This window comes from Archocentrus centrarchus, chromosome 15 (assembly GCF_007364275.1).
Source record: "Archocentrus centrarchus isolate MPI-CPG fArcCen1 chromosome 15, fArcCen1, whole genome shotgun sequence".
NCBI lineage: Eukaryota > Metazoa > Chordata > Actinopteri > Cichliformes > Cichlidae > Archocentrus > Archocentrus centrarchus.
In genome coordinates, this window is record NC_044360.1 from 23,181,499 (window position 1) to 23,199,253 (window position 17,755).

Genomic DNA, 17,755 nt, shown 5'->3' on the forward strand with positions numbered 1-17,755 from the left:
CAACTGCCCTTAAGTAATTTTGCAGGTTATAACAGCTTATTTTTGGCTGTTTGTGTATCTCTTTCTAACAAATGACACCATAGCTCAGTCTGTACCCCAAAATGTGTCAGAAGTGCCATTTATATGCAGCTTCTTGTTCTTGAATAAAAAAATCTTGCAATCCTTCCTGTTTTCCCACAATTTTCGTGGTGCTCGTGCATATTTTTTTTGGACAGTCAGGCAACACGTTCCCCTGTTTCCAGTCTTTGTGCTGACTGCAGTTTGAAATGAGAAATGTTTCACTTCCCTTGACTAAAAACACTTTATTTTTAGCCTAAGTAATTCCACAAAAAGTCAACTGGTGACCAGTTTTCAATCATTGCTCTTTGTGAGAAATTCCTACCAGCTGCAACATTACTCCTACATTATTATTAACATTGCATCATTAATGGCAGTCTGCAGCAGCAAACTGTTTGTCTTGCTCAAAGTGAGAGAGCAGAGCGGAAGTAGAGGATTGCCACATTCTTGCGGAGGCCCCATATTCCCCAGAGCACCACAACCGCATTGTTGTTGTAGCTACAGTTCCTCCTCTGCTTCCCCTCACCCATCTGCCTCCCCTTCTTCCAGCCCCCAGCTTCCTGTGCAGCAGAATGGCCGCTCACCCCCCCCACCCCGAGCTCGGTCAAGCTCCATCTCCTTCTACCCCGCCGCTCCAAATACATTATTTACAGTGTCCTCCCCTCCCTTCAGCTCAGCTCCAAAGAATCAGGGCAGAGGGAAATAACACCACTGTATACCCCCCCCCCCCCCCCCCCCCCCCCCCCCCAACCCCACCCTCGCCACCACCACCTCCCCACCTGCTCACTCTTTTCTCACTCTGCGGGATGAAAATACAGTGCGGGCCCGGCTGCGACAATGGGAAACTCTGTGAGGCCCCGGCCCTCCCATTAATCCCCTCTGACGTGCCTCCCGAGGGCAAGGATTTGCTACAAGTCAATGCAGGAGACTTACAGTATGCAAAACAAGCCTGTCTGACTCTCATGCTGTTCAAAGCCTCTGCATTGCACTGCTTGTGAGACAGGAAGGCAGATCAGAGAGAGAGAGAGAGAAGAAGAAGAAGAAAAAAAAGAAGTAGCTGTCTGCTTAGTTAACCCTTTCTTCACCCTCTTGTTCAGTGTTATGTGTCACTTCCCCCATGCAGTTTCACTGCATGCCTAGATTGCACAAGTAATGCTGATGACAGGATGAGAGCTGATGCTGAGTGACACATCCTTTGATATGATCCTCTTTTGTTCCACTTAATCACAAATTCAGCCCTTATTATCAAGACCAAAATATGAGAAACGCTCAGCGTAAACAGGAATTCGCAGGTCATGTGGTGCACTTCTCTCAGGCACTAGGCATGCTATTGAATTTCAGCCTTATCACAGATTTAGTGATCAGGAGATAGGTGGAGGCTGGAGGCAGGGGTTGGGGCTGACATTAGCAGAGAGGCAGTCGACATGGTTGAGTGGTTTGTGGGGTGGGGGGGACCCACACCCTTTGGCTCCCACTCATGGGGAATGTAAACAACAGAGTGCAATAGGCAGGCCTACACATGGAGGACAAAACCTGCCTGGCAGCAGCGGCAGCAGCACAAGTTCAATTACTAGCAGCAGAGTAATGGAAAAACAGATGACAGCAAGGCATTACCCCACAGAGGAAGAGAAATCTGCCAGGATTTGTAGCCTGCTTTAGATTCACGTGATTGGCTCCACTGTTGCCTCCCCATCCCACCCTGCTTTTTTTTTTTTTTTTCCACCCATCCTCAGACCCTTTGAGATGGAAAAATGGGTCATCTGTGTGGAAGTTAATACTCTGAGCACAGACAGTGCTGCTTTATTTTTAGGACGTGCCTTGGAAATTTTTTCTTCGTCTTCTTTTCCCTCACTGGTGACTGACAAAGACGAAAAAAGGCGGCGTGTAATTAATATACCGTGTTGCTGCTGTGCACACGAAGTGAGGGCAGCAGTCTTTATAATAACTGGGACATATAGCTGGTCTCATATTTTTTTGCCACCAGCTTCAGGCCCTGGCACCACAGCCATGACATCAGCAGACAGTGGGACCATGAAGCATCATCAGGCAGCAGGGGACAAACTCCGGGCCTCTGCGGACGCCTCCACCAACCAAACAGTCGCTGATCAGCAAGCTACAGGCAGGCAAATACCTCCCTCACTGCTCAGACGCAACACTCAGAGGATCTCAAATGCAGACCGGTTCAACCGAGAGTCTACGTGAAGCTGCCATAGCAACCACACACAACTGAGTTATTTCTGGCTGCCTTAAAATCCCAAACCCAGCTGCTCCTGCATAACCAGACATCTCCACCGGTCAGATGGCACTTGGTACACAGAAGCAGTAATCAAGCCTTGACATTCAAACTCACACACTCCAATAACACAGCAAAGGTCATTAGAGATGTGGATAATTTGTTGACAGGATTTCCACTAATGAGTTGCGGAGTTCAGATTATTATAGTGATTATAATATTCCCAATTCAACACTTCAGCAAATTACAACGGCAGTCAGGCTGCTTTGAGCACTCTCCGTTGCCATGATCATGGGGTTATTTTCTCTACCTGCAGTGAAGCGATGTTTACGTGTCATTGTGTACACATTAATTTCTTTTAAAAAATAAAGATTTTTAAAAATCACTCGTGTGAGCGCACGGTATCTGTGCTGCAGGCACAGCCATTGTTATTGCTGTCAACTGGAACTGTTGTGCTCTCAGCTCTGTCCATTCAGTTGTCCTCAAACTGCGAATCTGTCTGCAGCTCAGTGGAAGGCCACAGAGGTGTGGAAATACTGCCTGGAGCAACAGTGCCCCCTACTGCAAAACAACAGGGAGTTTCTTCCATTTTTCTTCTCCTTCCCCCTGCTGGCTTCATCAGATACAAAGAGCTGACTCATAACCCATTCATACAGACTGAAATAGAGCAGCAAGGCAATTAAAAGAATGATGTTATATTAGAAGTATTACAGCAGGCACTCCATTCATTGGATTATTATTCCGCTCGGTAGTGTGGTTACTGAGCATGCTTTGTGCTACGCTGAAACTGGATTTGCTGCGTCATCCTTAAATCAAACTGTGTCTGTCCTCGTGTCAAGGCCTGTTTCACTGGGTGCATTTTATGCTGGCGTGCTTTCAGAGTAGGCAGGGCCAATCTGGTATCCTTCAGTGACCCCCTGAGCTTCATCCAGTCTGCAGGGGACAGAGTACAAGGCCAGCAGTGGAGTGTTTATTTACAGGAGAAACAGGCCAGTGCTACGCTCTGTGGAGAGGTCTGAACCTGTTCCTAGCCCAGATCTGCCAGCAGCAGACCACAGCTTTCAGCTTGACCTCCAACACAGTCTGTTATTTTTTCCTTCTCTGCCTCCCCAAAGGATAGATTTAACAACGAGTCACTTCTTCTGCACACACATACCTAGTGCCAGTGGACTCAGCAGGCCCCCGACAGGCCTCTCCATTTCCACCAAATGGCAAAATACCAGGAGTGCTGGAGAAAAGACTGCAGAGTGAGCACATGAGTTCATGGAAAATGGAACACTGTCTACCATTTAGTCTGTGCTCGACATTTCTGGGCCGCTGCTCATTTTTCATTCCTAATGTTGAAAAACTATTTTCCCCCCTACTCGTTTCCTGGCAAAACTCGGGGCCTGGGCTGCTTTAGCCAGAGCCCTTAAAAAAAAGAAAAAAACAGCTGCAGACAGGGATAAAAATAATTACATCTCTATTTGTCTTCCAAGAGACACACATCCAAGCAGACCCACTCCCTTCCTCCACGAGCTGCTCCACTTTTGCTCTCCTGCACACACAAAGCCATTCACAATAATGACATTGTTGAGCTCAGTGGACTCGCACAAGCTCAGGTTTCAGTGTGCTGGCTGGAAACATAAATCGTCTCATGATGCCAATTTAACCTTGTTTCAGCAGCGTCTGTGTTTTATTACCAATATCACGGATTCACAGGTCTTTGGTTTTTTTCTCTATATGGGTGGGCTCCACTGCAGTGCCTTGTATTACTCCTCCCCATGCTAGTTATATGAATATTTACTCATCCTTGATTGACACACAGCCTTTATTCAGCTAAAACAAAACAAAAAAAATACTCTCCACATTTCCAAAGTGAAAGTGCCTTTACTCCACATTTTAAATCTGTAAATGCTTCAGATTTTCCTGTGCATTGCTACTGCCATCTGCTGGCAAGTGGACAATCAAAAAGTCAACACGTGATTTAATTTTTTATTGTAGGATTTCACACAAAAAACCATACCCACATGTGAGAGACTGGAACATATATACATATATAAAAAACATAATTGATGTGCAACATTAGCAGAAACAGTATTACTCACACACACGTGCTTCTCATGATACACATTCATTTCAACATTCAAGTCACAAACAGCAAACCATTTCCACACCATTAAAATAATGCACACATTATTTTACATTAAAGTACAACCCCAAACAAAATTAAATAGAAATTACTACAAAATATGCGATGTGCTGGAAACAAGGAATGTGACCTCGCAGATGTTCATCCACCTCAGAGGGATTATTCTCAACCGATGGCCAGTGTGGCTCAGACCGCACAATCAAAAGCAGTTAGATCCACCAACCGTGCAGCAATGGTAGAGTCTGACCCCCCCCCCCCCCCCCCCCCCCCCCGCCCTTGTGGATTTCCATCTCAAACTCATTCACACATTCATTCGACGTCATCTTCCGTTAAAGACTGAGCACTGACGAGACGCTGAAAAAGAAAAACATCTTTCAGAGGTCACACCCATTACAGAACAGCCACACTTGAGTAAAACTCATTTACATGGGGCACTGAGCAATGTGTTTTGTCTTAGAGGTGAAATAACCGAGAGCTACTGACACACAGCTCTCAGCTTTGGATGATTCTAAGATTTATTCTTGCACCCTTTCTTGTCCCAGAGATCACAAATAGCAACTGGGGGGTTTTCAAGGATGCCACAGAAAAAATAAAGATGCAGGTAACTCTCACCTGGCTGATGCTGGGTAGTCTGGTGAGCAATATTTGGAAGACTGGAGGAGGCAGCGTCTGCTGAAGCACCTGAAGTAGCTGCTGAGGCTGACCACATACTGCAACGGCACTGGTCAGGTGGTCTACAGCTGTGTCCAATTCACCTGTGTTAGAAAAGGAAAAAAGGTTCCAAAACCATTACAAATTTATTAAATGCTTAAAATTCTTCCAGTACTGGAAAACAGCTGTATTCCTATTAAAGCTTTGTACAGACTGCACCACTGTGATGGGACTAGTGTGCATCTTTCACAGGCAGCAAGGCTCCATGAGTTTTTGGTAAATAAACATGTGTCTGACCTTGTGCAAGGAGCTCCTCTGCCAGCTGGATTTCCTCTAAGAAGAATTTCTGGACAGCTTCTTCGTCATTCAAGTTCGGCAGCTTTAAAGTCAATGGAAATAAATCAGAAATCAACACATTTAGGCTCAAACTAGAGATGATAATCAGGTATTTCCCACATGTCCTACCTTTATTAGTGCAGACTTCTCACTGGAGACCTTCTGTTTTCTTCTACCTGAGAGAAAAAAAGTGGTTCTTTTAGACTGCTGTACAACACGGGAAACACGTGGGAACAAGTTTGCTAGCTGCTACTTATAACACCCAGGAGTTAACGTTCCCGAAACGCAGCTGAGGCACACTCTGTTAAAGTAAACGTTACTCTCTGTGCTTAAAAAAACTACAGAAAACTTTCAGTCTCGATTTTGGGAGCTTTTGTGTCCTCGCGGTCCCTTTGTCACGTGGAGGCTAACGTGGCCCCGTTGCTAATTTTACGCTGTTGAGATCCACACTTACGCTCACGCAGCTTTTCCTTGAAGCGGGGGTCACTCCGTCGCTTCCTGTCAAAGTAAATACAGTACGCGACAAAGAAGACGCCACACACACCGGCGACCATTACGCTAGTCCTGCCGCTCAACATCTCTCAAACTACTCACGAGCAGCTACGCTAGAAGTTGACTAGCAACTAGCACGCTGCTGTGGAACCATTGCCAGGAAGTACGTAGGTGATGACGCATGCCGAGAGCGGGAAATATGGCCAAAATTACCCTAAAACGGCTGAGACAGCTTTAGAAAGGCTAAACTAAAGAAATAAAACTAACCACAGACTGTATATTTTATAAATAGTCTTCGCTGATAAGCAAAGACATCTTTACATATTGCTGAATAGCAATTACCATATGGACAGCATAATTATTGTGGCTAACAATATGCACTTTTTCTAAATTAATTTACAGTCAAATAATTAAGCAATAATAATCCGTTGAAGTCATGTTTGCCCACATTTTTACCCATAGCGATGGCTGTGCTTTAAATAAAAACCAAAAAGCTGGAGAACAAAATACTCTGATAAAAGTTAAAATGCTGCATTTGAAAAAAAAATAAAATAAAATAATGTAACAAAAACAAGTACTTACATGCATGGTAAAAGGAGGTTTTATGTCTCAGGGTATAATAATAATAATAATAATAATAATAATAATAATAATAAAATCTTCAAGCCCTTACCAGGCTCTAAAATCTTTTAAATACAACCTCAGATGAACAAGAGCATATTGTGTAATTATTTATTTAACAAAAATGAAGCCAAAATGCAAAAAAACACTAAGTACACCCCATGATTCAGTGGCTTGGGCAGCAATAACCTGAAGTAATCATTTTCTTTGTGACTTTTTCAGTCTCACGTCATTGTGGAGGATATTTTGGCCCACTCTTCTTTAAAACATTGCTTCAGTTCGTTGAGGTTTTCAGGCATTTACTCTGCAAAGCTCTGTTAAGGTCCTGCCACAGCACTTAAGTCAGGTTGAGATCTGGACTTTGAGTGGGTCATTGCAAAACCTTCCTTTTCTTTTTTAGTCACCCTGTTGTAGGTTTGCTGCTATGCTTGGGATCATTGTCCTGTTGCATGACCTACCGGTAGTTTTGGCCAAACTTTAGCAGACAGATGGCCTCACATTTGTATGGAAGCTTGTTTCCACCACTTATACCACAAAACAAACAAAAAAAACCCCAAATCACCATCCATAACTCGAAATTTCGAGCTGTTGTTCCTGAAGTCTTCTGGTTTGTTCAGATGCAGCTTTGCAAACCTGAGCTGTGCCGCCATGTTATTCTTAGAGAGAAGAGGCTTTCTCCTGGCAGTCGCAAACAAGTCATACTTGTTCAGTGTTTTTCTAACTCCACTGTCATGAACTTTTAACATAGTGAGGCCTGTAGAGTGTGAGAGGGAGAGGGGTTTTTCAGTTTCTCTGAGCACTGCATGATCTGGCCTTGGGCTGAACTGGCTGGGAAGACTGGCAGCTGTCTTGACACTTGTGAATAATCTCTCTCTCTGTGGAACGAAGAACTTCAAAATTGTTTGGAAATGGCCCTATAACCCTTCCCAAACTAATGTTAAGCAGAGGTGGCAAAAGTACTGACATTCTGTACTTAAGTAGAAGTACAAGTACTTGTGTTAAAAAATACTTTGGTAAAAGTCAAAGTACTGGTTCAACTTCTTTACTTAAGAAAAAGTAAAAAAGTACAGGCTCTGAAATTTACTCAAAGTAAGAAAGTAAAAGTAGCTCTTTGGAGGACGTTTCTACCTGCTATTTTTGTGTAAAGCTAACTGAACCTTATTATATATTATTGTAAAAATATAAAATAATACATGAGAACACAAACGTTATTCCAATCTAAATTTTAATTCTAATGAATGTACTCAGCTTGAATAACAAACTGTGAAAGGGAATTTAAACACAGCTCTGTTCTCTGTGTCCTCCATAGTAGAGGGTGACTGTGTCTCCACCTAAACACCAACATGAGGATACTCAGGGGTTACAGTGGGATTCAGAAGGTGGAGGAACCCTAAGATCAGCTGTAGTGTCTCTGCATGGGGAGAAGAATCACAACTTTCTATTGTGAGCTCCAGTAAATGATGTTGGTGTGCAGGCTGTGATCAGCTGACCTGCTGCTGCTGCTCTGAGGTTTACTGCTCTGTGTGGATGAACTGAACTCACAAAGATGTAACCCAGTATTTCACAGCTTATCTGAGCTGATCTCCATCCCCTACACTGACAGCATACAGGCTGCATAAATGTTGGATTCAGTGAATGAATCTCAGCATCAGCAGCTTTGATTCAAACTCATCTCTGCTGCACTGATGTAACCTGTAACTCTGACCATGAACACAAAGTGCACCAACACAGAGCTTTACTGTAAATACAGTACAACAAGATAACCTGTTTATTACGTACTAAACTGCAGTATTTTCATACAATCTTTGAATTACACAAAGTCAGTATACTTCAGTTTATTTTCCAGTCCTTACCTTTAATTCTAGCCTCTCTTCTTCCTCTCCTGTCCGCTTTCTCCATCTCTGAGTGAACTTCTCTCTCTTTGCTCTCCCTGAAATGCAGCAGCTCTTCTTTTAGCTAGTAGACACACTGTGTGACAAACTGCACACACTTTGTGTGTTTGCTGATATTTGTTGAGCATTTAAAAACGTTGCATTTACCTGCCACACGTTACTCCCTTCATGCTCGCTCCTCTTCAGTAGCTAAGCTGTTTATGTCCTGCGAGCGTAACTTACGGATTCGGTCCGGCCCGCTGTGACCCCTGAATATAGCGCTGTAAATGAGACATTAATTACATGGGTTTGTGTATTTAATCCCTTTGTACCCGATAAGCCCCGGTGATGGAGGATACGCCAGTACGATTGTCTCTTATATGTTAATATTCCTCCGTTTAGGCTCGGATCGCTTGATGACTGACGGCGCACTGACCGGAAACGCAAACTTCTCCCTGACGTGTTAAAAAGTAACGAGTCTGTTTTGAAAATGTAAAAAGTAGAAAGTACCGATACTTGTGTAAAAATGTAGGGAGTAAAAGTAAAAAGTACTCAGCTAAATAAATACTCAAGTAAAGTACAGATACCTAAAAAATCTACTTAAGTACAGTAACGAAGTATTTGTACTTCGTTACTTCCCACCTCTGATGTTAAGTAATGTGTTCATGCACACCTGAGCAGCAAACTGCCAAAACCTCTGCTTTTTTTTTTTTTTAAAGAGGTGCTCAAGCTTGCTGATGATGAATTAATCAAGTACATCTGACTTAATTCCTATGGAAGCAGAAAGTGTGTACTTAGTGTTTCACACACTGGGGGGGGTAAAAAGCATACTTTTCCTTCTTAAAGTGAGTGAACATGTAATAGACATATATGAGTAAAAGGCTTCACTAAAGTTACTTTCCACCACTGATGGCAAGAGACACAGTGAGTACTTCACAAACTATGGCATTTATTTCAAACAGAGGCTTCTGCTTTGCTTACATTTTTACAATAAATTACACAATGACCATCATCAGATGAGCCTAATAAATACTATTGAGCATTTTTCAATAAGCTCCATTACTTTCTGTTGATCTATGACGCAGACTGTTTTTCCCATATACAGGTTCATACAGCTTTAGCTTCAGGCCATGTACAGGTTTGGAAAATAGTTCAGCCACATCCAAAACCACCATTCTTCTCTCACAAGCACAAGCTATATAGAAGAAAAAACAAAAAGACAAAAAAACTGGATAAAAACTAAAGCAAACATGAAATTGGATAAAGAATTGAAACGGATGAAAGAGGGAGAACAGAAAAAACATAAGTGAACTCAAACAAAGCGAGACAACGAGAAAGAGGACAAACGGGGGGGGGGGGGGGGGGGGGGGGGGGGGGGGGGGGGGGGGACGAACATGCTGTATCCCTCAGTTATTTACACTCAAACTACAGTTAAAACCATAAAACTGTCTGTACAGAAAAGTACATGTTATTAACAGTGCAAGATATTAAATAGCTTGACTCAAAACACTTCTCAATATACAAATGTATAACAAAAGCATACAATTACATACAAGTGCTGAACAAAATGTAACTTCCGGTTATCATACAGTGGGGAGGATGGGGTCTATACAAAGGAAACACTGGAGATGTCTTCAGAAATGTATACACGTACGTCACCTTATGATATAAATGCACATTTACAATATCTCTACCTTTATTCTGGTCATAGTACAAGAAACAGAGCCAAACTTTTTTTTTTCTTTTTTTTTGGTAGGGGTGAGTGTGAGAAGAAGCAGGCATGTCATTTTTTTTTTTGATCAGAATGAGATGCCAATAAAGTGTGCATTCTTTCGATGAAGTAAAAATATACTTAGTTTAAACAACTTCATGTAGTTGGAAACACTGAACATGTGGGCTTCAGCTTTGTGTGTATGTGTGTGTGTTTTCTGAGTACGTGCCGTAAATGTCACCTGTGGCTGCCTTCAACTTGATCCAGTTACAGATGGGCATCATCCAATCTTCAGTGAAGTCGATGGGACCGAGGGGGTTCAAATGGAGGATGGAAACATAATGAAATAAAGCAGATGGGCTTTTAAAAAAATTGGCTGATGAACTGATTTAATGTATCCATTGCATTCACCACCTCCATCATTGCACATTTTATACTGCTCAACTCAACAGTAAGCTGTGGATGAGTATTCAGTAGTAGATTTGCAGGTGATCCAGCACAGGAGCTCTGCTTTTGCGGTTACCTTAATAATCTTAATGCGCTGATAACATCCGTCATTATCTGTCAGACTTAGCCCTTCACTGCCTGCTCCCTCGTACAGCGTTCTGCAGTCTTTTATATGGGACACACTGTTCCAGCTAACCCCTCTGATCTGAGAAGAGCATCAGGAAAAGAAAGTGCTGTCCTTTCTCAAAAGTGCCCTACACAGAAGAACAAAAAGGCACTACAGTATCATTCCTTATGATCCACTGAGGCCGTCAGCGGACAGACGATGGTTCTGAAACCTTATCCATCACCACCTACTTGATTCAGAGCATGTACAGGAGCATGCGCCTGTATGTGGGAAGGGCATCCTCATCCACATGAAGGCCCCCTTTTTTCTTTAAAAAAAAAAAAAAAAAGAGACATAGCAAAGTTATCTTTCCTATGCCTTTAATGCCAGTGTGGCAGCGATCCTCCAGATTCCCCACAATAACACGGCAAGCGCGGGCTGCACCAGGCTGGGCTACGAGGACAGATGACTGAGGGGTCTTCACTGGAAAAAAATCATCCCTTTGCAAAACAACTTTATCAAATGGAAACAATTATTGCTTGCAAAAACAATTCTTGTAAATGTTCAATTAAGTAGAGCGCAAACGATTATATATAATATATATATATATATATATATATATATATATATATATATATAGTTTTATTTTTTGGGGACAATTTCATCCCCATCTTACACAATCTTCATAAAAGTGCACTTAAGTGCCATTAGCTTGCCAAGGAAACAGTTGTCAGTAAAAAATAGTGCTTGTTTCTTGTGTTTTGTTTTTCTTTTTTGTCTCTGGTCTGGTTTTTGTGCCCCCGTAGTTACAGTATGTGTGTTGACTTTTCCATCCTGTTGAAAGGGAATTGGGGTGCTGTCCCCAGGGTGCTGGTTAAGTGCTTCGTGCGGTGGCTCTTTGCTGGCTCGTCCTGTCACCTGCACTCCACTGATACCCCAGAGTTCTGAGATGAGGAGGATGAGGATGATACCGGAGGGTCTGCCAGCGTCAGCATGACTGCTGCGGTGAGAGAGCTCGAGGACGGTGACGACGATGAGGACGATGAGGATGAGGAGGATGCGGCCACTGTGCCTGTAGAGCAGAAGCAGTGATTTGTTGTGGTCAGTGTTGAGGTAAATTTTCTCTCTTTTTTTTTTTTTTTTTTTTTTTTTTTTAAAGATGTGACAGCAACTTCCTGTTTTGCTCCTTTACTAGTTTTAATGGGGAACCAGATTTATTAAATTACTTTTTAGCTGTCATCATTTATTTGTGGCAATAAGCATGAAGAGTTGACTCACTTTCCCGTTCCTTCTTCTTCATGCGTTTCCGTCGTCTGTCAATAGAGGCAACCTCAGACTTGAGGGAGAGGTAGTGATTCCTGATGTCCTGAAGTTTCTCCTGAAGAAACGAGATCCTCTCCAGGCTGGTCATCTTCTCCAGATCAGCTGAGAGGAACCGAAATAAAGGATCAATTCACTCCATTCAGAAAGTACTGAAGAGCTGACAAACGAAAAAAAGAAAGCACCTGACTGAAATGGGTTGGATACTCACACATCTGGAAACTCCATTTGTACACACGCGGCGATCTTCCGTGGTTATCTCGGTGCTGGGTGTGGTCTGCGTCACCCTGCTTGTGGTATTTATGGCTCGAAGGGGGAGATCGTCCGTGACATTTGGGCGAAGTGGCAGCCTTCAGCTCCGATGGGTTGTTCTTAGAGGCAGTTGATTTGGCAGTGCCCTCAACGACAGACTGGTCCTCACTATCACTACTGTTGGCTGAAGGAAAGAAAGAGAAAATGCACTGAACAGGAAACACCTCATTTCCTCTCCTACCTGGAATCTGTTATATGATACCAGCAAATGGGATCATAAATGAAACAGAAACACATAAAAGCACTGCTGGCACTGAAAATGAGAATGTTAGCCGGTGTCATCAGTTCCATTGACAGCTGTTCTTACCTGTTTTCCTATTCTTTTTGGGAGGCACACCTAGGCTCTTGCGGTTTGGCTTGTGTTTCTTTGAGGCTCCACCAGTCTGTGATTCTTTCTGTCGCTTCTGACTCGCAGACGCTACAAAGAAATAGCAAGAAGACGGTGAGGGAACAGGCAGACTGTGAAATGAGTTGTCAGCCTGTGTTTCTTCAGTATTCCATCCTGAAGAAAAATAATGAATTCTGTCACTGAAAAATAAACCTGTTAAAGTAGATTTGCGGCTGTTCGTACCTTTGGACTTCTGCTCACTCTCCTGCTGACTGCTGCTGCTCAGCTCGAGGCTGCAGCTGCTGCTGCTGTTGCACGAGAGGCTGACGTCAAACACCTTTGAGGGGGAACTCCCCCCTTCGTCCTGAGGGAGCTCTTGCAGCTCCCCTCCTAGACTCTCCACCTCCACTGTGCTGCTGTCTGTCTCGCTGCGCCCGCCTGTCACTTCCTCCTGTATGGGTCCTGGGGGAAGAGTGTCAGAAACCGGCTCTGAAGGTAAGGTGGGGGGTATAGATGGTGGCGGCGAGGAAGGCTGTGCTTGACCAGACTCTTCCACAGCGCTGCCTCCTCCTCCTGAGGGGGACTCTGGCGTTGTCGGTGGCGTGTTGAGTACGGAGTTGCTCCCGCTGCTCGGAAACTCTTGGAGCTTCTCGGTCTCCATCTGCTCTTGCAAGATGTCGTCTTCGGGTCTCGCGTCCTGTTCGACACTCGGCTCTTCCATACATGAGGACACTGGTGGAGGAGGAGAATTGGCAGCTTCTGTGTCCGAGTCGGAGAACAACTCTTTGAGAGTTTTCTTTGGCCACTGGGCCTGGATGCTGGACCACACATCTTTTTGTCCTTTAGGGCGAACGGCTGCCCTTTCGTCCGCATTCCCAGAAACTTTGGCTCTCTTTTCAGGAATCTCCCAGAAGCCTGCTTGTCTGCCGGTTTTGGTCTTCTCCTTCATTCCGTTGTACTTCTTGGTAGGCGACCCCTTGGTTTTCGGGCGGCTTCGCTCACTTTCCTCAGTCTGGGCCTCAGCCAGAGCTGCGCCCTCGTCGTCTGAACTGCTGCTAGATGAGGCCCCCCTCTCCTCTTCAGGAGCGGCTGCTCTCTCCTCCACCTTCCTAGGAGAGCCTCCAACTGGCCAGTCAGCACTCCTAGTGTTCCTAGTCTTAGCTTTGGATTGACCTTTCGGGGTCCTCTCTGCTACACTGTCAGCTTTCCTCTTCCTGGTGCTCGCCTCTCCTTCCAACTCCGGTTGGTTTCTGCGCTTTCCAGCGTCTGTGTTCTCCACACTGACAGCATCCTGGCTTTTTCCTGTGACTGGACAAGGTTTGGACCCTTCAGACGGGGCTCCGCTCTCCCAGCGCTCCGATATTTGCAGTGGCTCTGGTTGGACTTTTCTAAGGTGGCAACCTGGCTGATCCTCTTCATTATGCTCTCCCTCCTCATCCTCATGCTCGCTTTCATCTGTGGACACCTCAGAGGCTGAGGCAAAGAGAACAGAGCTACATTAGCTTCAGCAGGACAAAAACAGACACAATAACACACATCAGTGAGTGAAACTGTCCTAATCTGCTGTGTGCATGAGGACTACAGGCTAATGAGTGTTGCTACCTTGCAGGCCATTGAGGATAGAAGTAATTTCTATAGACTTGACTGGAGACTGCTGAGTCCCTTTGTCCTCACCCTCGTCCATCTTGGAAAAAACATCCTGGCTCAGGCCACATTTGGAGCGCGGGACGCGGTTAGTGTTGGACGAAGGGCCGAGGACTTCTCTGTCGTCGAGCCTCTCCAACCTGTCCCTCTCAGTTTTGTTCTGTCAGAAGTCAACATAAGTCAGTCTCTCACTCCACGACATCAAACCAGCTTTAAAGTTGATAAGTGACCAGCTCTCCAAAGTCGTACCTTTATTTTTTTGCGGTGTTTTATTTTTGGCACATTCTTATTGGCGGGTCGCACAATCTTGTCTGCTTTGATCCACTCATCATATCTATATAAAAATAAATAAATAAATAAATAAAAAAAAATCAAGTACAAAGACGGGGAAAGAGTTTCATCATTTAGGACTTTGAAAGGAGCTGTGAAATATTCTCTCACACCACCCACCACACAGACGCTTCTACTGTCTGACCCCAACATATTGCTGTGACACAGTAAGCCTCAACAGCAAGAGAAGAAATCCCATCCCATGGTGTTATGTGGAAAAAAGACACAACCTTTTACGATGAAGAAAGAAACAAGATTTAACACCGACCACCACACAAATCATATTCAGTAGATTTCACACAATACCGAGGAAGTGGGTCGTATGGGGGGGGGGGGGGGGGGGGGGGATGGAAAGTTTCACAACATCACACACAACAGACACAATGCAGAGAACATCCCACTGTCTTTTTATAGAGTGCTAGAGGACCACACAACAACATTGAGACGATGAAATGCCGATTGCACTAGTTAACCTCTGTGTCATGGTACCCTAACACTCTACTCAACACTGCGTTAACCCTGACCCGCTGGGGAGGGGGGAGAGGGTTGAGAGGTAGAGGTGAGTGTAGCAGCACTTAGGTTGGCCATTCAGAGATCCAAAGGTTAGCTCACATTCAAATGTCACTTTAAAGGGTTTTGTTTTGTTTTAAAGCCAAAAACCACTGGTTGATTGTTAAAAGAGTTAAATTGGTTATAAATCAGCCTGTCTGTAGATCTGGCTGAGAGACAGACAGCTGGGGGACAGACAGACAGGGGATTTGGTCAAAACTGAGAGAGGAAGCTGAGGAGTGAATCCGCATCAACCCGATACTCAGTTCTGTTTCTGCCACTAGATGGCCCAGTGTTCTCCATAATCAGAGCACTGACCATGGGACTGGATAAGATGAAGCAAAATTGTGAGAAAGGGCATGTTATCGGTTACTGCTGCGGGGACACCCATGTAGGTGGTGATCCCATGAGTTAAGAGATGTTTTTTTTGTTTTTTTTTTTTTTTTAATTAGGGTGAAAATAGACGTTTAGGTGATTTCTCCCCAGGTCCTGTCTTACCTGACGTTCCAGCCACAGTAGTGCACCAGGTAGAGCACCTCTCCCCCCTCCACGTCTGCCTCTTTCACAGTGGCCTCGTACGTCTTCAGATTGCGGCCTCGCCCATACCTCACCTGCACCTTCATCCCCGGGGGGTAACACTCAAACTCCTCCCCTTCCTCCCCCTCCTGACTGCTGTCATCCCTGCAAGAAAAACAGTTCAGCACTTCCTGGCCCTAGGCTATAACACCACAAAGCCCCCACCCGCACCCATCCACCCAACTCACTGCCTGCTACTTACAAGCCTGTTTTTCTAATTTATTTGCTCCACCCTTGCCGTCTCTGTCCCATTACAACACTACACCTTGATCTGCACAGAAACATAAACTGCCTTAGCTCTAGTCCAATGTACAGCAAACTGCATCATTAATAGAAAGCCAGTCAAAGAACAGTACATGAAGTGTTTTAGCAAAAAGAAATAAAATCATTCTTCATTCTTTCATAGTAAAAATTAATGATCATAAGAAATCACACTACTGTTATGCTGTCTAACCCTACACACACACGCGGGATTCTCATTCACACTCATACGCACACTGTAAAGAAACAAAGCAGCCACGAGAAGGAGCTAGAGGAAAACAATCAGGAGATGTACGGGTGCTGCAGGAGTGTGAGTAAGTGTTTTAGGTGCGGGGGGGGGGGGGGGGGGGCCACAGAGGCAGGTTAGCACGACAAAGCGCAACGTGGCAGGCAGCGCAGCAACTTAAAAGCGAGGCTACAGCACTGAGAGGAAGCACGGCCGCGAGGTCCAATTTGGCCTGCTGCAACAAATAACATCTACAACACAGAACTGCTCACAGCCCCTCCCAAAGCTAACACAACAGAGTGCGTGCGCTCTGCCGACGGCCAATTTCTAAGAGCCGAGAGATACTTTAAAACGCTGATGGAAAAAACACGGTTGTGGTGCAACAAGTAAGACACCTTACAGAAAGTAATCTGCAACTATGTAAATAATTTTCTTAAAAATGACAATCATTTATTGGTTTTGTATTGTAAAAGATTTCCTGATGGCATTTATAATAAATTGAATATTTTTAATCTTTAGCAATTTGTGATGAGCATTTTGCATTTTTTTAATGTTTCACAGAACAAATTATCAGCTAGATTAAGACTTGAATTTCCTCAAAATACTGCAAGTATTCAACGTCAGTGCTCATAATTATGAATAAAAGCCAAAATGTCAACAGTCCAAGTGAACTTTTCCATAGAGCGGTTGAGAACACTTCATCACAAAGATAAACACCTCTTAGGCAAGAGCTCGACAATAACTCATCAATCTCTGCTATTAACGCACTGTTCTCTCATTTAAACTCACAGTAAACTAGCTTTCAGTGGCTACACACCATCTCTGCCGATGCTGGAATGAAAATGCGACCCTCGCACAACACCGGTTTGATCCAGATTACAGCCTGTAAACATCAAACAGGTTTGATATGATCAGAAAAGCTCAGATCAGATGAGCCTGAGGGCTGTCCACCAAGTGGATCTGTAAACTCTCACACTCCCTGCATAATCTGCAAGGAGTGCTGATCCTGACAAAGCCAAAGGATCAGGGAACCTTCTGACTGTCACAAAGGTCACGAATGGTCTTTATCAGCAGGTACCTTTGGCCACGGTTGATATAAACTACACAGAGCAACAGCTTAGGTAGCTGATTGTCATCAGGTGCAGGAATTTTGCAGTCCTTCAGTCAGACACAGACTCAGTAAACTAAGAAGGTGTTTTCTAGCGCTCAGCAGTCCAAAAAACACAACTGTCACTCTGGAGGTTGGACAAACAGGTCTGAACTGGACAGACGGCACTAATCTAGACACTGCAGACAGGAAACAACAGGGGAGATTGCAACTGCTGAGACCAAACTGTACAATGATTCATTTACCAACACTGAAGGCATCTGAAGCACTGTCTATTTTACTAGAGGGTTAATGCATCTGTGACAACATTCACACACAGAACATTTAATAAAGCTGAACACTGAAAGCCAAAAAAAAAAAAAAATGAGAGAAAAAAGACAGGAGGAGGGAGCACAGAGAGAGAGAGAGAGAGAGAGAGAGAGACAGGGATCAGGAAAGGGCAGAA

General features: G+C 44.2%; 2 protein-coding genes and 1 non-coding gene across 8 annotated transcripts in view; all 3 read right to left on the reverse strand.

Moving 5' to 3' along the window:
- Window positions 1-4,677: 4,677 nt before the first annotated feature.
- tomm20a (translocase of outer mitochondrial membrane 20) lies at window positions 4,678-6,065 on the reverse strand. Its single transcript, XM_030748297.1, has 5 exons — window positions 5,863-6,065; window positions 5,538-5,584; window positions 5,370-5,451; window positions 5,034-5,176; window positions 4,678-4,775 (listed from the first exon to the last, which is right to left on the reverse strand). The coding sequence occupies exons 1-5, from the start codon at window positions 5,984-5,986 to the stop codon at window positions 4,731-4,733; spliced, it is 441 nt and encodes a 146-aa protein (XP_030604157.1). The 5' UTR covers window positions 5,987-6,065; the 3' UTR covers window positions 4,678-4,730.
- On the reverse strand, window positions 4,862-5,002 carry LOC115793732 (small nucleolar RNA SNORA14). The gene has a single exon (XR_004021129.1). It is a non-coding gene; the product is annotated as a small nucleolar RNA SNORA14 (small nucleolar RNA).
- Window positions 6,066-11,334: 5,269 nt separating the features above from the next.
- Window positions 11,335-17,755, reverse strand: part of arid4b (AT-rich interaction domain 4B) — a 36,783-nt gene continuing 30,362 nt past the window's right edge. For 3 of the 6 annotated variants that reach the window (XM_030747383.1, XM_030747386.1, XM_030747385.1), the window contains exons 17-23: window positions 15,638-15,820; window positions 14,510-14,594; window positions 14,219-14,420; window positions 12,596-14,089; window positions 12,188-12,412; window positions 11,935-12,081; window positions 11,335-11,728 (exon numbers count right to left, since the gene is read on the reverse strand). In XM_030747383.1, coding sequence (XP_030603243.1) covers window positions 11,571-11,728; window positions 11,935-12,081; window positions 12,188-12,412; window positions 12,596-14,089; window positions 14,219-14,420; window positions 14,510-14,594; window positions 15,638-15,820 — 2,494 coding nt within the window. In that variant the 3' untranslated portion in view covers window positions 11,335-11,570. The remainder of the gene's footprint in view (window positions 11,729-11,934; window positions 12,082-12,187; window positions 12,413-12,595; window positions 14,090-14,218; window positions 14,421-14,509; window positions 14,595-15,637; window positions 15,821-17,755) is intronic. The other 3 variants (XM_030747388.1, XM_030747387.1, XM_030747389.1) reach the window with 3 other exon arrangements.

Coding starts and splice junctions, on each gene's coding strand:
- tomm20a (XM_030748297.1), bottom strand. CDS start 5,986: ATGTTGAGCGGCAGGACTAGCGTAATGGTCGCCGGTGTGTGTGGCGTC. Junction 5,452..5,537: donor AGAAGTCTGCACTAATAAAG/GTAGGACATGTG, acceptor TTGACTTTAAAG/CTGCCGAACTTGAATGACGA. Junction 4,776..5,033: donor GACTACCCAGCATCAGCCAG/GTGAGAGTTACC, acceptor TTTCTTTTTCAG/CGTCTCGTCAGTGCTCAGTC.